At 36.0% G+C, this 26,061-nt stretch overlaps 6 protein-coding genes and 1 pseudogene across 10 annotated transcripts; 2 read left to right on the top strand and 5 right to left on the bottom strand.

Moving 5' to 3' along the window:
• LOC130495060 (beta-glucosidase 11-like) overlaps positions 1–2,473 on the top strand; it is a 2,796-nt pseudogene extending 323 nt beyond the window's left edge.
• A 5,024-nt stretch (positions 2,474–7,497) lies between these two features.
• Positions 7,498–9,477, top strand: LOC130508043 (E3 ubiquitin-protein ligase NLA-like). Of its 2 annotated transcripts, none has more exons than XM_057003219.1 (6): positions 7,498–7,801; positions 7,878–8,128; positions 8,241–8,510; positions 8,807–8,944; positions 9,041–9,083; positions 9,185–9,477. In XM_057003219.1, exons 1-5 carry the CDS (start codon positions 7,642–7,644, stop codon positions 9,062–9,064), a joined length of 843 nt encoding a protein of 280 aa, XP_056859199.1. In that variant the 5' UTR covers positions 7,498–7,641; the 3' UTR covers positions 9,065–9,083; positions 9,185–9,477. The 2 variants fall into 2 exon arrangements, with proteins under 2 accessions (XP_056859199.1, XP_056859197.1); XM_057003217.1 differs by having other exon boundaries at positions 7,499–7,801; positions 9,025–9,083.
• A 23-nt stretch (positions 9,478–9,500) lies between these two features.
• Positions 9,501–10,653, bottom strand: LOC130508046 (nucleolar protein 16-like). Its single transcript, XM_057003226.1, has 3 exons — positions 10,229–10,653; positions 9,830–9,951; positions 9,501–9,745 (listed from the first exon to the last, which is right to left on the bottom strand). The coding sequence occupies exons 1-3, from the start codon at positions 10,575–10,577 to the stop codon at positions 9,629–9,631; spliced, it is 588 nt and encodes a 195-aa protein (XP_056859206.1). The 5' UTR covers positions 10,578–10,653; the 3' UTR covers positions 9,501–9,628.
• Positions 10,654–11,249: 596 nt separating this feature from the next.
• On the bottom strand, positions 11,250–12,903 carry LOC130508051 (co-chaperone protein p23-1-like). Its single transcript, XM_057003238.1, has 6 exons — positions 12,745–12,903; positions 12,294–12,480; positions 12,053–12,209; positions 11,883–11,938; positions 11,631–11,790; positions 11,250–11,533 (listed from the first exon to the last, which is right to left on the bottom strand). The coding sequence occupies exons 1-6, from the start codon at positions 12,747–12,749 to the stop codon at positions 11,433–11,435; spliced, it is 666 nt and encodes a 221-aa protein (XP_056859218.1). The 5' UTR covers positions 12,750–12,903; the 3' UTR covers positions 11,250–11,432.
• Positions 12,904–13,454: 551 nt separating this feature from the next.
• LOC130508056 (thiamine pyrophosphokinase 1-like) lies at positions 13,455–15,178 on the bottom strand. 2 transcript variants are annotated; one of them, XM_057003248.1, is made up of 6 exons: positions 14,935–15,178; positions 14,734–14,830; positions 14,441–14,513; positions 14,209–14,310; positions 13,858–14,107; positions 13,455–13,745 (listed from the first exon to the last, which is right to left on the bottom strand). In XM_057003248.1, exons 1-6 carry the CDS (start codon positions 15,077–15,079, stop codon positions 13,612–13,614), a joined length of 801 nt encoding a protein of 266 aa, XP_056859228.1. In that variant the 5' UTR covers positions 15,080–15,178; the 3' UTR covers positions 13,455–13,611. The 2 variants fall into 2 exon arrangements, with proteins under 2 accessions (XP_056859228.1, XP_056859233.1); XM_057003253.1 differs by having other exon boundaries at positions 14,734–14,835; positions 14,935–15,076.
• Positions 15,179–15,691: 513 nt separating this feature from the next.
• Positions 15,692–22,276, bottom strand: LOC108809559 (uncharacterized). Of its 3 annotated transcripts, XM_018581716.2 has the most exons (28): positions 22,071–22,276; positions 21,716–21,947; positions 21,525–21,619; positions 21,316–21,429; positions 21,087–21,236; positions 20,563–20,976; positions 20,321–20,478; positions 20,099–20,223; positions 19,916–20,007; positions 19,526–19,754; positions 19,369–19,435; positions 19,120–19,283; positions 18,972–19,042; positions 18,699–18,872; positions 18,540–18,611; positions 18,292–18,396; positions 18,128–18,217; positions 17,973–18,048; positions 17,787–17,883; positions 17,624–17,693; positions 17,362–17,541; positions 17,146–17,268; positions 16,976–17,059; positions 16,689–16,873; positions 16,466–16,604; positions 16,329–16,388; positions 16,139–16,243; positions 15,692–16,046 (listed from the first exon to the last, which is right to left on the bottom strand). In XM_018581716.2, the coding sequence occupies exons 1-28, from the start codon at positions 22,155–22,157 to the stop codon at positions 15,933–15,935; spliced, it is 3,672 nt and encodes a 1,223-aa protein (XP_018437218.1). In that variant the 5' UTR covers positions 22,158–22,276; the 3' UTR covers positions 15,692–15,932. The 3 variants fall into 3 exon arrangements, with proteins under 3 accessions (XP_018437218.1, XP_018437210.1, XP_018437202.1); XM_018581708.2 differs by having other exon boundaries at positions 20,321–20,976; positions 21,087–21,233; XM_018581700.2 differs by having other exon boundaries at positions 20,321–20,976.
• A 1,683-nt stretch (positions 22,277–23,959) lies between these two features.
• LOC108852289 (protein RALF-like 1) lies at positions 23,960–24,549 on the bottom strand. The gene has a single exon (XM_018625796.2). The coding sequence runs from the start codon at positions 24,507–24,509 to the stop codon at positions 24,141–24,143; it is 369 nt and encodes a 122-aa protein (XP_018481298.1). The 5' UTR covers positions 24,510–24,549; the 3' UTR covers positions 23,960–24,140.
• Between the last annotated feature and the right edge of the window lie 1,512 nt (positions 24,550–26,061).

The raw sequence follows: 26,061 nt of genomic DNA on the forward strand, positions 1-26,061 counted from the left end.
GATGTCGCTCTCTACAGAACTTTACAAAAGATGTACTCATAAGCTCGAGTTTCGTTTCATTTGCAGGACACTCTGGCGATGCAACAGGGGATGTTGCATGTGACCAATATCACAAATACAAGGTCCCCCTTCTCCATCTATTATAATACAAGCTCCCCCTTCTCTATATTACGGTGAAAGAATTTGATCTCACTAACCGCTGACCAAACCCAAATTTGTTTTGCAGGAAGATGTGAAGCTCATGGTAGACATTGGTTTGGATGCTTACAGATTTTCCATATCCTGGTCAAAGGCTTTTACCAAGTAAGAAACCAATGTTCAAGCATTCGATTATTATGAAGTATTTTCTAATCCATTTTTGGATTCTATTTCAGGTGGGAGAGGACCTGTTAATCCTAAGGGGCTGCAGTATTACAACAATCTTATTGATGAATTGATCACTCATGGTTATTAACTTTGTATACCAATCCTGTTTATTAGTAGCTACAAGACTAAATATATATATTATATATTTTTTTTTATAACTGAAGCAGGAATCCAGCCACACGCTACGTTGCACCACTTTGATCTTCCACAGGTCCTAGAAGATGAGTATGGAGGTTGGCTTAGCCGAGAAATCGTGTATGTTTTTTTTTTTGAATTAATCTCCTTTTCACCTTCCCTTTCCTGATTTTGATTATATATCAATCTTCTTGTAGGAGAGACTTCACAGCTTATGCAGATACTGCTTCAAGGAGTTTGGAGATAGAGTGTTGCATTGGACTACAATAAATGAACCCAACGTGTTTGCACTTGGAGGGTATGACCAGGGAGTAACACCTCCTGGTCGATGCTCTCCTTCCTTTGGTCTTAACTGTTCTAAAAGGAAACTCTTCTATTGAGCCTTACATTGCTGTTCACAATATGTTGCTCGCACATGCTTCTGCCACAAACTTATACAAGAAGAACAGTACCAGGTTCTTCTCTTCCTCTTCTTTATGTGTCCTCCATATATGTGCACTACTACTGACTGTCTTTATCTAACAAAGTATCTCCACTTAATTACACAGCATATGCAGCAGGGGACGGTAGGTATTAGCATATACACATACGGTGCTACCCCTTAACTAACTCGACAGAGGATAAGCAAGCAACAGTTAGATTGAATGACTTCTTTATTGGTTGGTGAGTCTTAAACATCAAATGACCGCTAGGAAAAAACTAATATTATAATGATATTGTGGTTTCGGGTAGTGATTTGGGCTTCCACTTCGAACCTCCAATATTCAAAAAACAAATTAAAAAGAATAAAATGTTAAAGCATCTACTATATTTTGATCACTGAGTTTTTTTTTTTTTTTTGGGTAAGGGTCTTGCATCCGCTGGTGTTTGGTGATTATCCTGAGACGATGAAGACCAGTGTTGGGTCTAGATTACCTGCTTTTACAGAGGATGATCTGAACAAGTTAAGGGTATCGACTTTGGTAGGAGTGATAATTACAATGGCACTTTACGTTAAGGATAACTCTTCCTCTCCGAAACAAAATCTCCATGATTTCAACACAGACATGGCTGTGTCACTGACCTGTAAGTTATATGATACTGCGCGAAGATTAAATCTAATGATGTAGCTCACTGGCTGCTTTATTTACCTTGCAGTGGTTGGAAACACATCGTTCAGTAATGAGGTTTGTAATATATTCATAATTAAGTACCGATCACTTAAAAGACAGAGAGAGACTAATGTTTGCTTTCATTCAGTATGCAAATACACCATGGAGTCTGCAACAAGTACTGTTGTATATCAAAGAAAACTACGGCAACCCTCCTATCTACATTGCAGAGAATGGTGATCTCTCTCTTTCTCTCTTTACTCTCTCTAAGGTTTCAGCTTGGTTCATGTCTCTAGCTCTCTCTCTTCCGTTACAGGTCAGATGGCTCCTCACAGCTCATCACTTGAGGACACGACGAGAATAAAGTATGTGAGCTCACACATTGAAGCAGTACTTCATTCAATCAGGTAACTTCTACCGTAGTGAGTAGCACCAAAAGTTTTCCAAGAATGTGTTAAAAGACTCTTAAAGGTTCAATATATCCCAAAAAGCAGGAAAGGAGCGAACGTAAGAGGGTATTTTCAGTGGTCCTTGATGGATTTGTATGAGGTATTTGGTGGGTATAACATGAGCTATGGATTATATACGTGGACTTCAAGGATCCTTATCTAAAGAGGTACCCTAAACTCTCTGCTCACTGGTACTCTTCCTTCCTCGGAGGAACACTTCACCATCGGTCGCATGCTTTATCTTCAGCTATGTGATCATTTAATGCTAGCGACGATTATACTGTATGTTTAAAATAACCCTAGGCTCCTCCAGTGCATGTGACTTGAGTCTGAAGCAACATTTTATGTCTTGTGATTAATTTACTTTGTTGATATATCAAGTTATCAACCCCTTATTATCAACGTACTTTATTAAAACCTTTTATTTGTTGACTTTCTCGTCTAATCTAATCTTTACCGGATTTGATTATTAAATGTTTGTACACTTTGTTCCTTGTTTGTTTAGTTTAGAAAATTGTAAAATTATCCCTTGTATATTTGTATACTAAGCCACTAACCTTTGTCTATATAATACGAAAACCTTTTGACTAACTTTTATTTGTTTGTTTTTTTGCTTTTGAAAACTTTTTAATCTCACTGTTTTACTGGGGCTACCGCTAAATGATCACAACCAACAACCACTCGAATTGAATAAAAACAAATTTCACTTTAGCAGTAAATCAATGGTGTTCCTCTTTCCTGTTAACTTTTTAAGATATTTTGGAACTTTTTCAAAATAACTAATGTACGTTTATTTAGATTTTTCAATAAATATATAATTACCCTTTGGATATTTTCTTGCAATTCACCAAAATGAAATTGGTCAAATCATTGATATTATGTCTTCACAGTACCTCAAGGCTCAAACAGTATATCTAAGGATTTATAACCTTTTAAAATGCAAAAGTACATATTCCTTTAACTTTTTTTTGTTTATAAACTATAAAGAAATCACATTTTTCTTATGAAGCAAAAACAACTATGTAGAATTGTAACGATTGTAAATAATGATATTGAAACAATTATATAAAACAAGATTTGGTGACAAAATCATAATGGGGTCATTAAGTTAAAAATAAACAAATGGGCGGCTTGACAATGATAAAAGCAAAGATTTGGTGGCAATATGCAAATCAATCTAAACTTCCTTGAAATGGTATTATATCCCTTTAGTTGCTAATTTGACCTCACCAAGAAGGCAATTAGATTTTTTTTAAAAATACTAATACTTAGTAGAATTTAGGAAAAAGGAGATAAAAATATTGAGACCATTTTTTTAAATTGTAAAATCTCTCACACCTCTTATTATTTGTAGATCAAAAACTTTGAACTTGTAGTTTTCTAAAATTATAGTATATATGCTTCTAACTTTTAGAAACAAAAATTTGATGGTAACAACTTCAACTAATCCGGTAACCTAAAACTCAAAAACATTCACATCCAAGTGGCATTTAGAAATAGATCTAGTGTGAGATGTGTATTAAATGTGGTCATTGCTAAAATGTATATGTTTTTAGTATATTACTCCATCGGTTCCGTTTTGTTTTATTGTTACTAGGGTCGGCCCGCCCTACGGGCGGGAAATTATAGAAAAACTATTTTTTATGAATTTAAATTAATTTTATGAAGCATTTTTTTAAATGTAGATTGAAAAACGATATTATGAAAACAAAAAAAAAAAATAGAATTCGAAAATTATGTTGTTTATTTTAATAAATATTTTTGGACTGAATAAAATGACAGTAACACTTCGCGATATCTAATATAATAGGATTAATGTTGCCCTTCATGTGCATATAATTAATACAATGATCATGCCGGAGAAATATGTTAAGGAAAAGCTTATATTATCTAAGCCAAAACAATCTTTTGTTAGTGTGACCTTTTGTTAGTGTGAATAGCTTACGTCTATGTATATTTTAATTAAAATGTGATAGTTTTCTCCTAATGAAAGTCATACTTCAACCTCCCTGTCACTTTTTTAAACTGAAAACGGTATTTCGTTATTAACTGGTTTTGTTCAAACTACATGCAGGAACAACAGAGTAGAAATATTAGTGAACTATACTTGATCTGTACAGAATTTGGAATCAATATGGCGTAGGTAACAACATTCCCCTAGTTCCACTTTTTCTTATAACGTCTATCTTCTCCGGTTTATGCTAGCTACATTTGTTGTACTCTAATGTATGTGGTTTCTTATTTTCTATTCTAAAAAGTCAAAGTGAAAATATCATTGACACGTTGGTCTCTGCCACTTTTCATTTATTTATAAGAGTTTGTTATTGCTTAGTTTTCTCATTTTTATTTTTACACACTTGTAACAATTATAGAGCTCATAATTATCTATGTCTATTTTTAACTTTGGTTTTGCACCATCAAATCTAGTACGATATTATTTTCTTTTTTCTCTCTACTACTATCACACCGCCTACAGGCTCCATCGTTTCTTTCTATCTCTCCATCGTCATCTAGCATCTGAAGAATTTTGATTTAGCTTAGCTTAGCTTAGGGCTTCCCTGTTTTTAACAATCCCTTACAACTTCTCGACATGTTTCTCAAGTTGTCACCTTTCATTTCAAATAATATTTATAAGTATCTTCACCATTTTTATCCAAAAATGGCGAATTGATTCATTAATTATTTGAATTGATATTTCTTTTTAAATTCAAATCATTTTATACAGAATTTCAAAACACATGAACCTTAAAATCTTTTCAATTAAGTAAATTGCATGTTAGGTAATTTGTCTTCTGGTTTTCTTAATAATAGTTACTATCACACTACAAAATCACAAAAGATTAATCGTTAACCAAAAAAGAATTATATTTTAGTTTAGAGAAAAAATCGAGTTAAAATATTATTAAAGACACAATCAAATCAATGCATGTCAACCTGTAAAACAACTGGGACGTAGAACAGTTTGAATCAGAAGACTGAACATCCCAGCTGCATCTTTGGTCAGACACATGAGATCGGTGTCCTTGTTACTGAGCTCTCTGAATCAAAGTAATCCAACTGAATATGCAAACATAGCAGCACATTAATCTCAAATCAGAAAATTAAGAAATGAAAGGACATGAAAGCTTTACTTGTATCTCATTGGTTTGAGGACATCCTTTGCAAGAAGCACAACTAACCCATAAAGCATAATTTCGTATGCCAGTCTGTACATAAAAGTCTTGGAGGAAATTCTAACAACAGCTTCATGTAATATATGTATAATCTGTTTAAATCCCAAAGAAAATTCCCAAACACCAAACTGAATGAAGACGACCAAACCAAAGAAACAACTTTTTGGATTGAGACATGAGAAAAGGATGATTCTCTGCTTTCATGTGTTAAATTCTATCCTTCTTTTTTTCTTTTTCTTAAGAATTGTTTCTTATTTAGTTTCAAAAAAAAAAGAATTGTTTCTTATCTTTTGCTCATAAACAAATTTAAAAGTGTCTACAGTTTCGATTTTTTCTGCTGATTAAAGTAACACTGCAATAATATTTTTCTTTATTTGTCCTTCTTGTCATAAATTATATTTGTGTTGTTTTTTATTGTGAATGGAAGATGAGTTAATTATTAAATGTGTTATCAGCTTAGTCTTACACACATTATCATTGTTCTTTATTTTCATTTTAAATATCAAACATAACCCACATGCTGAAAGTTAAAAAGTCTATTGACTATTTGCGCAAAAGAAAACGTTTTTTTATATTTTTTTTTGTCAACAAACGTTTTTTTATATATTAAAAGTTTAAAACTAAAAAGTAACTCATCATAATTCAGCCGTTTTTTATAAATACTTATAAATAGAAGTAAATTGATATTTATTTATGTATAGTGAAAAGTAGTGAAAACTAATATTTTATATCTTAAAAGAATAAAGGAGAATCGAATATTTCAGTTTTATCGAGATTTTCAATTAAAATATATATAATTAAGTGGATGATATTATATAGAACTATTTTTTCTAGAAATTGTTGACATTACGATACATATTTTGACCGACTGTGAAAAGAGACTACATCAAATAATATAGTCCGACATTTATTAATGCCAACGTAACACCGACTGACACTTTTAAATTTTAATTCATTCGTAGTTTGCTAATTCCGAACCGTGTTTCTCATTACTTAACCAAAAGAAAATAAAAAATTTGGTCAAGCCACGATTAATTAATATAGGGAGAGCGTATTGAAAGGAAGAGCATATTGAAAGAAGGAGAAGAGAGAATCGCGAAGAAGAAAAAAGAATCAAAGCGTGAGTAGGCAAGAGAATCACGATGGCAGCCGGATCTCAACTTCCGCCGCGTCGGACTCCATAGCTCCTCACTCCTCTGTCTACGCTCGTTACCCAAGCTTGAACCCAACGGCGTCACTCCTCCTCTGCCTCCCATCTCCTGCGATGCACCGACCACCATGCCGCCGAAGTTCAATCCCTACGTCTCTCCTTCACCTGCCCCTAAGTGTAAGCTACTTTGCATCATCCGATCTCGCATCCTATCGAATTTCTATGCTTGATTGATCGATTTTGGTTTTGGAGCAGATACAATGGCCTCTGTGAAGGACACGCTTTAGAAAAAGGGGAAAATGGCAGCAAGATCAAGAGCTACCGAAAGAAGCGATCAGAAAGATGTGTAAGAGAAAATCGATGCTCACATATATTTATATGGAACCACCACCGTCTATATAGACGAAATTAAGCATTGAAGACGACGATGTATCATGTGTGATTGAATCAATGAATTTAAGATGAATCTGTAACTCCGGCAGTTCATATTCATGGAGGAAGCAGAAAAGTCATCGCCGCCGCATGAATAAGATAACATAATATCGATTAGGTCTACATGCGAAGACAATTACAACGGGTCGAAACGTTAGAGACACGAAGCCCAAAAAACAATGAAGCCCAAAATACAGTTAATGAAACGCAGAGTTCAGGCCATCCGTGACAGGTGTCAGCACAGCAGAGCTCGACTTATCTAGGTGGAATCCTAGGTGGCATCACCTGGAGAGAGCAAACTCTATTTTATATAAATAGATATATCTTTTCCGCACAGATTAATGTTTTTTTTTTAATATTGTTTTATTCTTGATTATACATTATTTTAATCTGATTAGTTAAATTAATAAGCTAAGAGAATAAAAATAAAACTGAGAATAATATCAAATGAAAAAAAAAATATCAAATGAATACATTAGTGAATACATAATTAAAAGGAATTAACTGATATAGAAATCAACCAATAGTCAATCTTATTTCAATAACTCCCTCCAATAACACAAGTATTAAAACTTCTGATATGTTCCCAAAAATAACATTTTGACTTTTGCTTTCTTTTGAGTTTAGTTTTCCGCCGACATCACCACCTTCTTTCTTTCTTCTTTCTCTCCTCTGTTCATTAATACGTTACGCCTCTGTTGTTTTTTCTATAAAGCCAACACGAGACGCAAGAGATATAAACTGGTTTTCTTGATCAGATTTGTTGATGGTCATCTAAACTTTTTAACCTCTCCTTTTTTTTGTGTGTGTTTATTAATTTGATTTTCTTACGTTTTCGAGAAAATATGAAGTTCTGTAAAAAGTATGAGGAGTACATGCAAGGACAAAAGGAGAAGAAGAATCTACCTGGTGTTGGCTTCAAGAAGCTCAAAAAAATTCTCAAGGGATGCAGAAGAAGAGATCATCAGATTGCTTCAATCAATCACTGTCCTCGTGAATGCACAGGTACTATTATTCCCTGAGAATCCATTTCTTTTATTTTTATTCTTTTTTTAAATGTTTTTATTTGTCTTTGTGAAAGTTTGTGATGGAACCTTCTTCCCGGAGCTTCAGAAGGAGATGGAAGATGTAGTAGGATGGTTTAACGAGAATGCTCAGAAGCTTCTTGAGTTACATTTAGCTTCTCGTTTCAAAAAGTGTCTTGATTGGTTCAAAGGCAACAACAATCGCAAAAGGAGTCATCTCGGTTTGATCCAACAAGGCAAAGACTTGGTTAGCTACGCTCTCATCAACTCGGTCGCCATCAGAAAAATCCTCAAAAAATACGACAAGGTTTATTCATCTTATCAACACATTCTTTATATTCAATTTATAATAACAATTTTGCATTGTTACAAAAAAAAAAAATAATAATAATAATTTTGCATATTATTGGTCCTGACAGATTCATGAGTCTAGCCAAGGACAAGCGTTTAAGACACAGGTCCAGAAAATGCATATCGAAATCCTTCAGTCCCCATGGCTCTGCGAGCTTACGGCGTTTCACATCAACCTGAAAGAGTCTCAGAAGGACTACTCTGGAGCTGTTTTGGCTTCTCCTCCTGCACTGTTTGATGGTTGCTCTTTAGTGTTTGACGATGGAAAGCCTTTGCTTTCCTGTGAGCTTTCTGATTCTGTCAAAGTTGACATCGACTTGACTTGTTCAATATGCTTGGTAAGCAAATTACTTGAAAGAATCTCAGTGTCAAATAAACTATTAGTTGACTTGGTAGTAATCTCAAAATATAGAACAAATAGTATCAGCCTATTATGATAAAAGTCTTTAGCTCTCTTGTGTCAAAGTGCTATTCCACTCTCCTCTTGCAGATTCCATTTCATAGACTAAGTCCTTTTTAGTATCTTATTAAAAGAATCTTGTATAGAAAATGAATCTTTTTTATATGAAATGTATATGAAAATATTCTTCAACTTACGTCATACGTTTTATATCATTGATGGTACAAAAAACAGGACACGGTGTTTGATCCGATATCTCTGACATGCGGTCACATATATTGCTACATGTGTGCTTGTTCTGCTGCATCAGTAAACGTAGTCGATGGCTTGAAAACTGCAGACCCGTCCGAAAAATGCCCGCTTTGCCGTGAGGTTAGACCCATTCTCCCCACTGCTTCATTGATCTACTAATCTTGTATCTTAACCCTTGTAGTTCGCCCATTCGATAACAGATATGTGTTTATAAAGGTGCTGTTCGCTTGGATGAGCTAAGTATCTTGCTTAAGCGAAGGTAAAAAAAAAATATACAACCAAAAGCTCCTTATTGCAAAACCTGTCTTTTTAAGAACGAGGACTAAAAACTACAAGATATTAAACCTGTGATGCATGCAGCTGCCGAGAGCATTGGGAAGAAAGGCGTAAAACAGAGAGAGCAGAGAGGTTAAAGCAAGCCAAGGAGTATTGGGACCATCAATGCAGAAGCTTCACTGGAATATAACAACTTGGTTTGGGAGAGACATTCGTACTTGAAGATTTCTTGGTTTTGATTCATTATATAAGCTAATGAAAAAAAACTCAATATTGATTGTGATCTGCTTTCATCCGTGTGTGAGAGTGTTTGTTTACAAAGTGATTTGTTTGTGGAGACTATATGGTTTCTTTTATTATAAGTTGGCATAGGTTAACAGCTATCTTAGAAAAGAAGAAGAACTGAAAACATATCTTTGGATTTATAGAAAACTTGATAAACATATTGTTGCAGGGTTGTTGTAAGATTAAAACAAAAATGAGAGAGAGCAGAGGAGACAAAGATGTGATGCATAATTTTCTTTTCCATCAGCATGGAACTAAAACAGGGTTCTTATCCTTGTACATGAGATATCTTGTGCATAGCTTCCGCAACGTTGCAACCGAATGCTGCATCGAGTTTAGCTTCCTGTCTCGGTACATGGCCTGTTGTTGCTCATACAGAACACAAGTTAGAAAGAGAAGTAGATTAATTCATGAGAGAAGTAACAAACAAACAAACAAACTAACCTCAATGTCATCTCCATGTTTCTCGACCAAACGTCTGATATGAGTACGTTGCATAGTAGTAAGGGGCTGTAAAGGAGCACTCTTCCCATCTTTTCTTTGCTTCCCCAATGCTGTCTTAAGATCTACACATCATCTCGAAATCAAAAGCATTTGGTACTCTTTAAGTAAACCCCCAATATAAGAAACTTACATCAATAGATAGAGAAGCTTTGTGTAGGTGCTAAAACGACCAAGAATACTTCACAGCTTATAATCATAAGTGTGATGATAGAAGCTAATAAGATCTTTCACTGGCACATTCAGTTTTCCACAAAAACCCTAATTTCTAAATTGAACACACGGAGCTAAATATAGTCTATTCCGAAAAAAGAATCAACGTTAGAAGAGAAGAACACGTACCGTCTTCCTCGAGCTCGCTGCCGGAATCGATGGGCTCGAACTCCTTGGCGATAGGATCATCGGTCGGCGGCTCGGGAGGGGGAGGAACGTTGAGGGAGTCGTCCTGGATCATGTGCTCGGTTCGAGAACGGATACCGAGGAGATTAGGGTTAGAGATGACGCCGAAGGATTTGTAGTTCTGGATGACGCTGGCCTGGTCGTCCCACTCGGGGACATCGTCGTCGGCCATGAGAGCGCGGAGCTTGGGAGGGAAGTTGAAAGCTGGTTTGAAGATGTTTGGGTTTTTCTTGGGCAGAGCGACGCGTACTTTGGCTCTCGAGTTCTTGTACTTTCTCCTTGACCTCGCCATCTCTGTCTCTCTCTCTCACAGATTTTTCTCTCTCTTTTTTAGATGAAGAAGAAGAAGAAAGCTCGCGGCGGAGAATGGGTTTAACCACAAGGGTTTTGTCAAGTCTCCCTTACCTCAAACGACCACGTTTTATTGACTTAGAAGTTAGAACCTTTTCTCGGCGTTAGTTTGTTAGTTAATTCGCGGGAATGAGAAAGCCTTGTATATTATAGGCCCATTATCATAATCAAACGCTTTATTTATAGGCCCATATCAATATTAAAAGGCTTCTTTGATTACTAACTAAACCCACATATGCAGCACTGCTCCTCACTTTCTTTCTCTACCGGCTCTGTACAGTTTCTTTGATGACACTACATTCTACACCTATTTTGATGTCTCTCTTGTTCTTTAACAAGCATTGATTGGTCAGTGGATTTTTTCACTTTAAAAATTGTAAGTCTATACCTGAATTCATTTCTTCCAATGAAGATTAACACATCCAATTAAAAGATGCTCCTTCAAAGTAAGAAAAAAGAAGCTTTGTATGTAGTGCTACAGTTTTCGATTTAGCATTTTGGTTAACGATCATAGATAGTAGTCTACCGACGGACAATATTATAAAGAGCTTCTTCTCACAAACTCTTTTAAGTCACTCACTACAAGCAACACTAAAAATATTGCAAGTTCAAGAACAAACAACAACGATAAAATAAAAAAGAGCAAACCATATAAGACCCGAATCGGGAATACAACAATCCAGGAAGTAAAAAGCAGAGGGAAAAAAAGATTTAAAAGAGCAAACCAATCAGCAGTTTTCATAAACGCATAAACAACTCTTGGTCAGCCATACCATAAGGTTTAAGGATAGTGTCTTCATTTGTCACTCTTAACAGTTGTCTGCTCTTCGGTTTTCGTTTCCTCTGATGCAGGAGCTTGAGCTTCCTCCTTTTTCTCTCCAGACTTGACTTCTTCTCCTGCAAATACAAAGTCATTTGGATATAACAACCATAAAAACATATCATATCAACAAAACTTAATCAAGAAAAGAAGGTTTTGAACAAGATCTCTCACCTTCATCATCACTATCTTCAAATTCTTCCATACCACCCATCCCACCAAGCCCTCCCATACCGCCCATTCCACCGAGACCTTCAAGCCCGGCCATTCCACCAAGCCCCTCGAGACCTCCCATACCGCCCATCCCACCCATACCTCCCATTCCACCAAAGTTCTACAAGCAGCAAGAACCATGTAAGTCTTTCTCAAAACTTAAGTAAACAAAAACAGAAGATAATCAACACTATAAGATAAAAAAAAAAATACCGAGAAATCCATCCCGCCCATGCCACCCATTCCGCCCATATCCATATCTCCAGGACCTATACAAAAAAAAAAAAAGAGAAAAAGAAGAAACCAAAAATTTAATAATGCCTAGTGCAGAGAGAGAGAGAGAGTGATGTTGAATTAGATATATGGTGAAGAAGTGAGCTAACCAGTGGCGGGATCTTCATCCTCATCTACCCACTTGTCCCAATCAACTTTAACATAATGAGGAGGCTTCCCTCCACGCAATAGCTTACTCCACCATTTCGGCTCTGCTTTCTCCACGATGCAGAATATGCTTCTTAACCCAATGTTGATTTTGCTTTCCTGAATTCACCAAAAAAAGAAAAAACCATGAGAAAATTATAAAGCTCAAGCTTAAGCTCATAAAGCTGGTTTTGTAAGTCTCACCTCTACATTGACCTTGTCATTAAGCTCAAGCTTAAGCTCATAAAGCTGGTTCTCTGGTCCAGCTTTGGCAGAGAAATCAAAAACACCTTCCGGGTCAAGCTTAACATTTGCATCCTTAGCATCAGGCAATAGCACGGTTAAGTAAACCTTATCCTCTCTCTCTGCCCACTTCACTTCTGGATGGTGACTGTAATAACAATATTCACATAAAAACACAATCAGATTTAAATCTAACAAGCACATATGTTTAGAGCTCAAAACAAAAGTTCATCGATCGAGGCCACATTCATAAACAATCAAAGCTAGATAAACTACCATTACAAGTTACAGACTCAACACTATAAACCCCTAGGTCCGAATCTAAACGTTCCCATTTTACTGGAACCTAGTAGAAATCGTATTATCCTCAAATCCACCGTTGATATAAAAGACATCGATTATCAAACTGTACCTCATGATTTACTGGAAGCAGGAAAGAGCTTTGAGTAAACCCTAGAAGGACGGAACGACAACGACGCGAAGATATTTTTATTTCGATCGAGAAGTTTTCCGACTACAGATAAGACTATGTTTATAGTACAAAGAGTGATTATCGTGTGGGTGCTAGTGTACATAAAGTTTAGGTCTAATCATTAAACAATCCACGGCTGAGAGCTCGAAAAGTGGTTAAAGATTAACGGTTCAGATTAACGGTGTTGTTTTGGACAGGAAAGCAGTGCGCTTTTACTTTCTTGAACCACGGATAACTTGCTTTTCTGGCCCATTATTCAACTATACTTTTACCAAACATATAGTTTTCGTATCATTTCATAAATCCAACAAGAGTCCTTTTAAAAGCATGTAATTAAGTTTTGTTCCTATTTAAAGAAAATAAAATATTATTCAGCTTTATGAGCATGTCACAGTGCTTCTATAGGATTTTTCAAGTTTGAATTTTCTAAAAATAATTTGAGATGGTAAGCGATTAGAGCTAAGTATAATCAAAGAGACTGATTCAGGAGAATAAACCAAAGAGACTCATTCACGTCTTTACTTCTTTCTTTATAAACTCCAAACATCCAGTCACATCAGTGAGCTCAGACTACGAACGAATCAACCAAGATGTCCCCACTCACACGTTAATAAAGGACAAAAACCAAATGAAATCATTCTCGTAGAAAGAAAACGTAAAATGAGGCATCTCAAGTATTCAGATAACAAGAGTAATGGTACAAACGAGTCTTATTCCTACTTGATGCTACAGTGGAAACAAAACAAGAATTTCGTAGAAACAATAGATAGCAACGTGTCCTTGTTGTTGTTGTTGTTACCGCCACGCCTAAGGGCTTGTGGAGCCTGGTTTCTTGATGGATATCGTCCACAAGAGATCTGAATCCGACTCGACTGTGATTTTCTCCCCTTTAACCTTATTCGATGTACTTATCAACCCACCAAACCTCATCTCAGTGTCGGCTTTCAGAAGGTAAAACAAACATAAACCATGGTTAGATCCACGTGATGCTGTAAGACAATGCCTAAAACAGAAGTTAAAACCATAGTGAGAATGATTTAATGTTTTACTTACTGAGATCCCATTGAAGCCCTGTGGTTGTGGTTTTGGCAGATGGAGTCCCCATAGGGATGAGACCACAGTGAGGACCTTGGAGAGAGGGCTGAATTTGAATCTCGTGCCGATGAGTCTTTGGAAGGAGTTGGATGAGGCAATCATCAGACAAAAGGATTATCCTTGTGTCCGGATAACGATACAATACGTTGAGGTTACCGGCTTCGTGATCAAATCTTCCCCCGAGTGCCCCTGTAGCAAGAATCTGGAGCTAGCAGAAGAAAAGAAAAGGCAAAAAAGGGTGAAGAAACAAACAAAAACAGAGAGCATTTTTTTGGCCTATGAGAAAGATTAGAAATGATAGAGCTTTACTCTGGAGCTCTCTTGATTCAGAGTAGAGTCACGGATATACAAGATGCATTTATCGAGATCAGTGGTATCTTGATCATGAGATTCATCTATCACTTTAGTCCCCTGAAGAAAAAAAAGCACCAAGTAGAACAATCAATCAAAAGCAGAGAAAGACACCATACAATGTGATTGATTCTTATACAATAATACAGAACGGAAGAAGAACAAAAACACACAAACAGAAAAAGCTTACCAAGCTTAGATAAAAGTGGAGGACATCAGGTCGAATAGAGTCCATATCTCCCTTGATAACATCTGGTTTGTACCTAAAGACATTCCCAATACATCCTCAGAACCACTTCTCCAAGATTCTTAATAGGTACAAAACAGGTTGAGTTTTTGCTATAAAGACAAAGAACTTTCCAGTTTCAAAAAATATATACTTTTTCCAATAAACCATCCTCCAATTTTTTTTTAAAAAAAAATCAGACTCTCTAAATAAAAAGTAATAAGACAAGATTAAGCTCAGCGGAAGCAGACAAAGACCTGTTACGGATGAGGAGAGCGTCATCGTGAGGGAAGAAGAGAGGTAACTCATCGTAGATGCGATTTGCGCCTCCATCAGCACACAGACGAAGTTTTGCTGCTCTAACACACACACATACAAAATTTCAAAAACTTATCAACAGACCCCTAAATATTATTAATAGACTCAATACAGAGCGAATCATCAACAGAAAAAGGCACCATGTTCCCAGAGGAGAGGAGTGAATCGTGGTAGCTTCTGGTTCAGAACGACGACAGCGTACGCCGATGCTTCGTCGGCGGGAATCGACGGGAGGAGGAAGCTTGAAGAGTGAAACATTACTACTTTTTCCATGCCTGCTGACATCGGCTGGCGAGATTGAGAGATGGATTTGTCTGTGTTTGTGTTTGTGTTTGTGTGTGAGATATATATATATTTAATTTTCTTTGTATTCAATTTGATTCATTGATTTGCTGGAACAATGATATAAATACCTAACAGAACCGACCAAAAGGGTTGACTTTTCAGAGATCGATTTGGTTAAAAAAGGAGGGCCACGTCTTATACTCTATACTGTATTTGTCATCTGACGTCGTTTCGGTTGAAAGTGCCTCCTTTTTCCTGACCATTGAAAAGGTATCTTTATAACACCTATAGTTCATATTTTATTCTTCTTTGTTTATTATTATTGAAAAAATTGTATTATTGTTACTGACATCTTCCAGAAGATCAATTTGGCCTCACATGAGAAATCCTATTTTCAAGAAAACCCATTGAAGCAAAGAGAAAGCAAACTTGAATTTATTCCTAGTAATAGAAGATGTTTGTGGACCGTTGGTTTCAGACCAGAATTGCATACCCGATTCATTCCATGCATTGTACCTTATGCCAGTACAAGGATATTCTTCTAGCAAATCTCATTATCTAGTTCCAGTGACTTTTCAACCAACATAGTGAAAAAAAACCAAAAAAACTGGATTAAATAACTAAAAATACTAATAAAATATCTAAAATTCTCCCTATATACATAGTTGAGGGTACATAATTAAGCATGTAAATAGATTACACATCCGGATATTTCTCTTTTTTCTTGAGGCATTGTTATTTCCAGAAGAGCAAAAAATAATTAAGTGAACAAAACATTTTTTAGATCATTCAAGAGGGACTCTTCTCTCTCTTAAAGGATCAAAGAGAGTTTTTTTTTGCATCTGTTGACTCTTTACATGAAGTAGCTGAGTGACGTCTTCTTCCTTGACCCTCCTTCTCCATATAGCTCGTTCCATTGCTGCAGCTCGTTCATGTTTGATGAATCAGTCGACACACTCGCACAAACCTACAAACACCAAATAACATTCACATTAACCCCCTCCCCAAAACTTTTGACCAGATGTGAAACTAATGTATTCATGTCTCAGTCTCTCAAACCTGTTCATGTGCGGTCTTGAAATCATTCATGTTCAAAGGCCTGATGTTTGTACTATTATATAACTGCGGCGTTGGTCGGTTTTCAGCCTTAGCCACACTTCTCTCCTGCGAGTTAAATTAGATAAGCATTGAGTTATGGTTTATAGAATTAAAACCCACACATGTGATGTTTAAAGTTAAGAGCCAAAACCTTCTTTTCTTTTTCCAGTATCTCTCGGATAGGTAGATGCGCTGCGGTCACGCAAAGATTCTGCAAACCAAAAAAACGGTATGTTTAAGAAACAAGCTTTTATTTTTTTTTCTATCCAGATGGAGGAAACAACAGACCTTTAAGTCACTCCCTGAGTAGCCATCTGTCATGTTTGCTATAGCTTCTAAATCAACGTCCTCTGCCATCTCTTCTTTTGCCAATATTACGCTCAATATCTTCGATCTGTTTGCTGAATCCGGCAGATTAACCATCAACCTGTGCACAACAGAATATTCTACTCTTTAAGCGATTGCTCCCAAGATGACATGAAACAGAGAATTATTGAACAGTTTATATTACCTTCGCGGAAGCCTTCTAATCACAGCTTCGTCAAGGTCGAATGGCCTGTTGGTAGCAGCTAGTACTAAAACTCGTTCCTTATCCTTTGTGCGCAAGCCGTCCCAGTTTATCATGAACTCGTTCTTCATCTTACGCATAGCTTCATGTTCTCCTGGATTCTCCCTTCTTCCCAACATGCTATCAACCTATAAATAATTTCGTTTCCATTCAAAAAAGATATTCAAACAATCGGTAAAGTTGCAAATAAAAAAAGGGAGGAGAGCTGTTTAAAAGTCTTGCAGACATACCTCATCAACAAAAATGACGCTCGGAGCTATCTTACTTGCCAAAGAGAAAACGGCTTTTACATACTTCTCTCCCTCACCAAACCACTGCAAACAAAATCTCAACGTCAAAGTCTAATAATCTCAAGGAATTTATTAGTAAATCATGCCAAAGTTCTAGAAAATATATATACCTTCGAAGTAATGCTGGACATAGAAATATTGATGAAGTTTGCACCAGCCTCAGTTGCAACTGCCTTTGCCAGCATCGTCTTCCCTGTACCAGGCGGTCCAAACAACAGTATACCCTTTGTTGGCTGCATGAGAAAGAAAAAAAAAACAGTTATAACTCAGTTTCTAAAGAAGAGGGAGTGAAAGAGACATTTGAAAGTGAAAGGAGACAAAGGTACCTTTGTGAGCTGGCCTTTGCCAAACAATTCAGGTCTTTGAAGAGGAAGCATAACCAGCTCCTTCAAGGTGTCTTTCACATTTTCCAAAGCCCCAATATCATCAAATGAAACACCAATATCACTCGGAGGAATGACGTCGGATAGTAGCTTTTTCTCGAATTCATTCTCGGTAACAACATCCTGAAATGATATAGTATAGTAATTATTAAAGAATAAACTTGGTTAGCGTAGGAGGCAATGACGTGAGGATTATGAATATTACTTTGAGAGATTTCTTTGTGCTCTTGTTTTCGTTTTGAATCCCATGCAACACCTGCAGGCCATATGTGATGCTGCCAAAACACATGCCAAAAGGTTAGTTTCAAGAAAATATCACAAGCAACAATCCAAGTTAGTACTACAGAACTCTTAATCAAAAAGCTCACTTTTCGGCAGAGATGATAAGCTTGTTGTCTTTGACCGTAGGTTCTGAGCAGCTCATAAGATGGTGACTGAAAGCCCAGCCAACCACTTTCTCCACGCCTATTTAATCATAAAGTTGTTGGTTAGCCAAATAACCATAGACTCAAGGAAAAAAAAAGACAGAAAAGGCAAGAGGAAAAGATCCCCACTATCAGTCGGAAGGGATTGATCTTTGATGCACAAGGTTTCGAGGTCAGGGCACTCCAGACGGTTTTTGCTAAGGACCTGCAAGAACCCATTGAAACGGACATAATAAGCAAACACACAAAAGAAAAAATAACCAGCGACATTTAGATATACTCACCGCACGGATGCTGGTAATATTAGCTTGAGCCTTCAGGATCTCTGTATCACGGTCGAGTTTCTCTTTCCAGTCCAAGAGTAAAGCTTCGTCCTATTATATTTTAGAAGAAAATAAAAAAACAGATTCCAGACAAGAAAAAAAAGAGAGAGAGGAAAGGATTATACATCAGGTAACTGGATGGTCACTTTGTTAGGAAATAGCCTAGTGATTTGTTTCACTGCTTTAGGCATTTCTTTGTTCCTATCCTGCAGTCTACCACCAAGGTTATCCTGCAGATGACATGAAAATAACTCCCAACGTATCAAAGAGAGATAGTCTATTTATTTTTGCATATGCATATATATGCAGTATCGCCACTTACAAGTTACAACTCAGGAGAAAAATGTATAATATTATAGAAAGAGTATCATACCGGAAATGCAAGATCCAGCAATGCTGTCTGGTTGCTGCCAAACTTGGTGAAAAAGAAACCTCCAGGATGGGACTGAAAATGAAAATATCAAAAGAACATAAGAGTGATTATTAAGACGGCTTAAGCATTACAAGAATAGAGTTCAGATAGGATTCCTACTTTCTCCTTTCGGCTGTCCAATTGGGTTTGCGAAGCTATGACAACAACGTTCTCAGGTAACTTGTCAAGCTTGCTCTTCAATGTTACATACACTTCCGAGTTCCCCGACACAGATTTGTCAATGTCTTTCAAGAACAATATCAATGACCCTTTTTCACTTTCATTAGAAACCACCTACAGTATCATTCATTCAAAGAGGTTAAAAGGTTCCTCCAGCTACAGAGACTAAGTAGCGCTCGAGGCAACATATAAAGTGGTGGTAAAAGAAACTACCTCAAAGATTTCATTAATGGCAAACCTATTAGCATTGTCGCTGGAAGAACTATCTAACCGAAGTGAAGTCGCTGCACCACAACAAATGTCATTAGTACAATAAACTTTTGACGCAATGCGTAGATATTAGAAGGAAAATTAAAATTACCAGTACAAAAGAAACCACGGTCTTTTTCGCATAGACCTCCGAGATCATTGCCATCCACTATCGGTCTATCAAATCTAACCCCAACTTTTGAAGATATATTGTCTTCAAAGGCAAGGAGTACTTTGCCCTGTAAACCTGTTGTCGGTCCTCTGGATAGAATAGCACTAAAAGGAAAAAAAAAAACTGTGTTCTGAGTACAAGAATCTACATCAGATGGAAAAAAATGAGAAGAGAAACAACAGACAATACCTATGTGCGGCGGTATGGAAAGAAGTAAGTGAAGAAGTTGCAGGGCCTACAAACTTCACTCGATCACCTAATAATATTACAGAAGTGCTGTTCAATAAAACAGAACGTGGCACACAAAAACGAAACTGAAGAAATAATACATATATAATAACCATACCAGCTTTGAAGGTGTAACTTTTAGAGGTTGCGGTTGACACTTCTTGCCTCATAACAGCCTGAGAACTCAATGTTGATCCACCTGTTATGTTAGCCTCAACACTTGAAGTAGGTTTCTTATGCTGCAAGACAACAGCATGTGCAGCCTGTACGGCTCGTTTGGCAAACGCAGACAATCTTTCACGCCTGGAACTTTCTTTGGAAGAATCTGCTTCCTTAGCTGTTGTTCCCTGAAGCCATCCATTCAAAGTAGAGAATCAATATTCAAGAACGCCAATTTAATACCAATATACTCACGATACAATATTAGAAAATAAAAGTTAGATACGAATATGCTCAAAATCAGACGCTCAAATGACAAGAAGAATATAAAGGCTAAATGAAAGTTTACCCCAGGTAATAAGAGCGAGTCAACAATCATCAATTTGGCCCCGAAATTTTTAGCAAGCGCTTTTGCTAAGACTTCCTGATATATCTCAGAGCCTTCAAATATACAAAATGATTTTTTTTAATGGAAATATATATGAGAAATAAAATAATTAAAACAATACTTATCCAGAGTTTCAGTTCATACCAGCTGGCCCAGAGAGCAAGATACGGGGACACACTGTCGACAGATCTGATGCATACTTTGCAAACTTGCTTTGAGACTTCATATGGACATACGTAGATGTTATCAGAACATCCTTAGTTGTGCCACTGGAAAATAATGCAGAGCTTTGTTTATCAATCTGATCATAGTTTGTATTAACAGAGATAATGATAAAATAAAAAACATTATAAAACCACGACCGACCTTAAATAATATGGGAAGTTGTCAAAAGAAACGTCTATGTCCTGAGGATTGAGAACTCCTGCTCGCAAAAAATCCTTATGTGCTTGACGTCTGGTTGCTACCGAAGCTGATGAACTGTCATACTCTTTCGGCACTTCCTTCACTTCCCTTCCATCATCCTTGAGCATTTTTGAAACGTTACCCCTAAAATCAAGTAGGCGCAAAACTGGTCTAATATCATATCCAGGACCAGGAATACTTACACCTTCTTCAGTTTCTTGAGACGGATCCATTCCGTTTCCATCGGCATTAATGTCGTCGTTGGCAGTTAAAGAAGGTGAGGCAACCGTTTTTTCAGCGGCGTGATCATTGCTACTGTCCGCGTCATTCATATCGACATCCGGAATGATGCAGTCATCGGAGCTGGAAGGTAGCACAGACACCTCTGGATTCTTTTGCTTCCTTTTGCCGTTTTTACCAGTAGGTGGAAGAAAAGGGAGATTGTGAATCTTTCTTAAAGACGCCAATAGAGAGGATTCGTGGAGAGATGAAGAGTCTCCTGCCCTTGTCTCGACATGAAGCCCTTTGAGAGGGGCACTACTCTGCGCTTCGAAGATGCTCAGTGAAGAAGCTCTGTCTGGTGCAGCTAGGTTTTCATCTTTCAGAGGTTGAAAGATCTGAAACACTTAAGTCAAGGAAACAAAAAAAAAAATACCGATAGATAGATAAAAAAGAAAAGAATAATATGATCCCAAAATACAGAACACACTCTTAAAAAAAAGGATACATAAGCATGTTTGGCAGGGGTGCTGAAGATAACCTCATCACCACCCCGGAGATGAACACAAGTACTCTTTTGGTAATTCTTGCCATTGACCTGAACAAGAACTCCATTCCCTATTATCTCCAGCGAGGCAACTGAAGGACCTCCCTGCTGCTAACCCAAAACAAAACATTATAATAAGTTTAAAAAAAAAAGTAAAACTAAACAAAAAAAGAGATAAGACTGTTCATACCTCCATCAGCCTGAGTTCACATAGAACGCTGGGCATGGATTGATCTTTGATATATAAATCGCATCCTTTCCGTCCAACAGTAAACACAGGGCCTCTCATGACACGATGAGGGTTCTGACAAAACAACATGATTAATAAATCGTCACCTAGATCAACTAATGTGCATTGTTAGCTAATAATAGTGCGTAATATGCAGACAACATACAAACCTGTGGGTACTGAGAAAGAAGCTTAGCCCAAGGGGCCTTACTCCGCTTCTTCCCGGATTTGGATTTCGACTTGTCGGCTTCAATCACAGCTTCACCTGTTAAAAAAAAAGATTAGTTAATTTTTCGTAAAAGAATAAACTTTTTTTTTTCATGATAAAGAGTAAAACATGCAACATGCAAAAAAAAAAAACCTGTGGGGGTTGGTGTCACCAAGCCTTGGACTTGTTGCTGGTTTATGTCGGAATCAGGACAGTTCGCCACTGTCGGGGCCTCACCGTTTGCAATAACTGGCCTTTCCGCATCGTTAGTTGTCGGCTTCGGCTCCACAGATTCCGACACAGGAACCGAAACCGGATTTTGACTTTCAATCGGCACGTCACTCGCCGACGAAGACCCCGCCGGTTCCGCCGCCGCCGCCGCCACCTAGGGTTTCGGAGCCAAAACAAAAACTCAAAATCAGAGGAAAAAAAAAAGAGGAATTTTCGAAAATCAAAATCCAGGAATTACGAATCGAGGAAGAAGCACAATTGGCATGGGATCTTGAACCTTGGATCGTTTGGAAGGGCGTGAAGATGAAGTTTCGGGAGGAGAGAGCCGCTTTGAAGCGGAAGAGCTACGCCTTGTCTCAACCATGATTGATATGTCTAAAGCAAACGAATCTCTCTTTCTTCTTCTTAATTCGCCGCCGCTGCTTGATCTCAATTAAGAAAACGCTTCCAAGGGAAAAGAGGAGATTTTCGCAAGGAACGATTTTTACTTATATATATATACACACATTAATATCTCCTTTTTTCCTCATCATTCTAAAAAGGAAAAAAAAAACAATTGTTACATTATTTTTTAACTTTAATTTATCATAGTATTAAACGACAAAACGTTAATTAAAAAAAAAAAGTAAAATCAGCTCCACTTGAGCTTTTGACCCCCAGAAAACAGATAATTAGTTTGGATATTTGATGGGGAGTAGATATTCTCTTTTGCTTATTGACAAGTAGATATTTATTAAAAAAATCTAAAAGTCCAACAGTCAATATTTGATTTTTGCCAAAAGATAAAGAGACCAAAATTATTAATGGTTTATAAAAGACCAATAGAATATTCTGCATGTTGATGTTAGATCTGTTCATCGTCAGTTTGGGGTTGTATATAATGTTGACAGCTTTTGCAATTGAAGCAACATAGTTTGACTACAGGCTTACAGCTAGCTAATCTACTTGATCATCATTCATATACTCTTTCTACTTTTCAGTTTTTCAAGTTGCATGTTTTTACTTTTTAGATTGCCATGTAGTTTACAAGTATTAAAATCTATATGACAAACGAACAGATATCTGCAATTGTAGCATAGTAGTAAAGAGATGTAACAACCAAACTTGGGTTATTTTGTTCGAATCATGTTTTGTAATCGGATCTAATATTAGTTTATGTTGAAATAATAGTATAGATTTTAAAAAAAAAGATGTAACAACCAAACTACTTAGCAGTTGAATGTTGTAGTATTAAACACGTGAAATAATCCCGCCTTTATGCAGAGTCAACTAATCGAGCTAATTCACCCATTACCAAAATCAAAGCCATTATAGAAAGAAAAATGTAATTGGGTAATGACTAATTATTGTGGTGTGTTTTCCGGCCCATTAAGTAAACCCGTATTGGAATCTGATGATCCAGTATGCTTTACAGTTGCTGGTCATAATAATTTTTTTTGGGTAAAATTTCGTAATAATAATATTTTTTCGTAATAAAATATTCATCCTACATTTTTTATTTTTTTTTGAAGTTTTTAGATGTATTAATTTTATTTTTTTTAAATCTAAAGTTATAGATATTTTATTTTTGTGATAAAATATCCACCAAAGTTTTTATCTAATCAAAGTTTAATAACACAATTAATTTCTTTGATTTTTACAATTTTATCATTATTTTTTTATAGCGTCTGATTTTAATTAATTATGAGTTGTGTTTACATAATCTTCTTGAAAGTAGATTAAAAAGTAAAACATATATTTTTTGAAACAACATTTTTTCTTCTAAAATATAGATATTTTTTGAAGCACTGAGAGCAACAAAATTGTCGTAAGTATAAAAAAAATTGTCGTAGTTAATACTTAATACTAAAATAATTAAATTCAAACTCTCAGTGTTTTGATTTTTACATATTTTATTAGTGTGAAAAGAAAGAGCTAAAACAACTCAAAGTCTTTTAGCAAAAAAAAAAAACAACTCAAAGTCAAACATCTTTTACATGTTTGTTAGTTGTTAGGGTTTAGGTTGAGAGTTGGTCGCTTATGTATTTTTATTTACAGCTTGAACACGTATCCACACACTTTTTGAGTAACGTAGAAACCAGTTACTCAATCCGCATGCGGTTAAGACCCAAACAAAACCTGGTTTTGAATAAACATAGGCCTTGTACTATTATTTGTGCAAGAGAATACACATGAAATATTCAAAGCTTATAGGCTTATAGCACAACTAAACAGTTAATGGATCATACAACAACCCAAGATTATTCACATCCAAATCCAACTTATATGTGTACCGTACAAATTATAAGAAACCATAGAGAAGAGAAAAGAGCTTGTTAAAAAAAAAAAGAGAGCTTATTCTTCACACCTAACTCCTGCAACGAGCAATAGCGCTGCAACCACGACTATAAGGATTAGCCTGAGCTCCGTTCTGGCAATTGTAATATGACGCCCCTCTTCTTGAACAAGGCACACTGTTCCGCTTCAAAGATTGATAGCTTATATATTTCGTTGTCGCCAATATTCTTCTGTTGATCTCTGAGTCCATTTCCTCTTCCTCTTCTCCGATACAGTCAGCTATGGAACCGTGGCAGCCTGAGGAGCCATGGACTCCCGTAGAGGACCATTCTAGACCCTTGAGGTCATCGGTGAAGCTGGCTTGGATCAGAGGTGAAAAGATGATTAAGAAGAAGCTGAGTATCATAAGGGCTGGAAACAAAGTAAAAGACTTAGCCATTTTTGTTTCTTCTTTCTTTGTGTTGTCATTGTTGCTTAACTTGATGTTTATATATATACACACTGGCGAGTGCGTGGACAATAGTTTTGTTTTTGTTAGTGGTTGAACATGTTTTTTTTTTTAATGTTATTTGTTATGAAAATTAAGTGATTTTGTTCAATACATAATATATTTAAACATTATAGAATGTATTCCGATATTCACAGGAATGCCATTTGACAATGAGATTCAAAAAGATTAGGCTAATGAATAATTTCTTAATGTATATTTGTTGGGAGTGGTTGAATATTTGTTAGAACCGACGACACGAAATGTACCTAAAGGATTTGATATATCTGAGCGGTCAAACGTTTTTTCATTATCCATTTGAATGTTTTTTTGTTCTTAAATCAACACTGACATATTTTCGTAATGATCTGAAAGCACTGAATCTTTAAGCTATGATTTATTTTCTCTTCCACAACGACCATAAGACGAGTTGGGCTATCGTTATCCCAAGCAAACAAACAAGGACAATAAAACCTAACCCTTCTTTAACTAATCTAAAATAATCCCCTATATATTATTTTAGGAGCACTAAAAGAAAATAACCTTTACTTGATGTGTTATTTACACAATGCCATTTCCTAGGTGTCACTCTCACATTCACTCTCACCCCTATCTTGACAAAACCCTTAATTTAATAGAATTATTACTTATTGTGCCATTGATATATATTCCAACTTACTTATGTTATTGACCTACTATTTACTTATACAAAATTAAAAGAATTGTATTATTCCTCTGTATTAATTGACGAATTGATGGTCTCTAATCTTTCCATGTTTTCAAAATCGTTATATGTTTCAATTAGTGCCAAATCCCATGTATATTCTATATTTAACTGTGCATTAAACATTCAATTTTTATAAGCAAGTGCAAATATAATGAAAGCAAAGTAATATAAAAGTAAGAAGACATGGATCAAACATGTATAACGTTTTACCAGTTTTCTTATTTGACGATTGTCTGAAGAAATTAGTTTCAGTTGAAAATATATATTCTAAGCTAATAATGTATGTTATACTGTGACCTCTGCGACTACAACAATGATCTGTTAGAAATAATAATGCATCTACAATAAACATATCTTATATTTCATAAACTATGACATAGTCAACAAAACATATATTATAAGAGAAATTGCTTACAAAAAAATAATATCCCGCTTTTTAAATTTCATGTTTAATGCACAGTTAAATATAGAATGTACATTCTATATTAGTTCAACCTACTCCAACCATAACTTCATTTCAATGGTTCGATATATAAATGGTAGCAGGAGCACACATAAAAATCATCTCAAACTCTATTTCTATTATTTTGTTTTTTACAATAATAGATATGTTATAGTTGTTTTGGTTTATAGGTGCAAAGTTATGTTATATATATTTTGCATTGTATACGAATATATATATATATATATATGATATTTTTGTGACATTTTTTATAGACTCTGTACTAAAGAAAAATCTATTATTGATGTTTACATTGTTTTTTCCCGCTGTATATA

The sequence above is a fragment of the Raphanus sativus genome, chromosome 1, assembly GCF_000801105.2.
Source record: "Raphanus sativus cultivar WK10039 chromosome 1, ASM80110v3, whole genome shotgun sequence".
Classification (NCBI taxonomy): domain Eukaryota; kingdom Viridiplantae; phylum Streptophyta; class Magnoliopsida; order Brassicales; family Brassicaceae; genus Raphanus; species Raphanus sativus.

What these genes read in the sequence shown, in the direction of transcription:
- LOC130508043 (XM_057003217.1), top strand. Translation starts at nt 7,642, where the DNA reads ATGAAGTTCTGTAAAAAGTATGAGGAGTACATGCAAGGACAAAAGGAG. An exon ending in CTGTCCTCGTGAATGCACAG is followed by an intron (nt 7,802 to 7,877) that starts GTACTATTATTC and finishes TCTTTGTGAAAG; the next exon opens with TTTGTGATGGAACCTTCTTC. An exon ending in AGTATCTTGCTTAAGCGAAG is followed by an intron (nt 9,084 to 9,184) that starts GTAAAAAAAAAA and finishes TGATGCATGCAG; the next exon opens with CTGCCGAGAGCATTGGGAAG.
- LOC130508046 (XM_057003226.1), bottom strand. Translation starts at nt 10,577, where the DNA reads ATGGCGAGGTCAAGGAGAAAGTACAAGAACTCGAGAGCCAAAGTACGC. An exon ending in CAGCGAGCTCGAGGAAGACG is followed by an intron (nt 9,952 to 10,228) that starts GTACGTGTTCTT and finishes GATGATGTGTAG; the next exon opens with ATCTTAAGACAGCATTGGGG. An exon ending in AACATGGAGATGACATTGAG is followed by an intron (nt 9,746 to 9,829) that starts GTTAGTTTGTTT and finishes GAGCAACAACAG; the next exon opens with GCCATGTACCGAGACAGGAA.
- LOC130508051 (XM_057003238.1), bottom strand. An exon ending in GGATGAAGATCCCGCCACTG is followed by an intron (nt 11,939 to 12,052) that starts GTTAGCTCACTT and finishes TTTTTTGTATAG; the next exon opens with GTCCTGGAGATATGGATATG. An exon ending in TGGGCGGGATGGATTTCTCG is followed by an intron (nt 11,791 to 11,882) that starts GTATTTTTTTTT and finishes TGCTGCTTGTAG; the next exon opens with AACTTTGGTGGAATGGGAGG.
- LOC130508056 (XM_057003248.1), bottom strand. Translation starts at nt 15,079, where the DNA reads ATGTCAGCAGGCATGGAAAAAGTAGTAATGTTTCACTCTTCAAGCTTC. An exon ending in TCCACTTTTATCTAAGCTTG is followed by an intron (nt 14,311 to 14,440) that starts GTAAGCTTTTTC and finishes TTTTTTCTTCAG; the next exon opens with GGGACTAAAGTGATAGATGA. An exon ending in AGGGCTTCAATGGGATCTCA is followed by an intron (nt 13,746 to 13,857) that starts GTAAGTAAAACA and finishes ACCTTCTGAAAG; the next exon opens with CCGACACTGAGATGAGGTTT.
- LOC108809559 (XM_018581700.2), bottom strand. Translation starts at nt 22,157, where the DNA reads ATGGTTGAGACAAGGCGTAGCTCTTCCGCTTCAAAGCGGCTCTCTCCT. An exon ending in TTCTTTCTCAGTACCCACAG is followed by an intron (nt 21,430 to 21,524) that starts GTTTGTATGTTG and finishes TTGTTTTGTCAG; the next exon opens with AACCCTCATCGTGTCATGAG. An exon ending in TTCCATACCGCCGCACATAG is followed by an intron (nt 19,284 to 19,368) that starts GTATTGTCTGTT and finishes TTTTCCTTTTAG; the next exon opens with TGCTATTCTATCCAGAGGAC.
- LOC108852289 (XM_018625796.2), bottom strand. Translation starts at nt 24,509, where the DNA reads ATGGCTAAGTCTTTTACTTTGTTTCCAGCCCTTATGATACTCAGCTTC.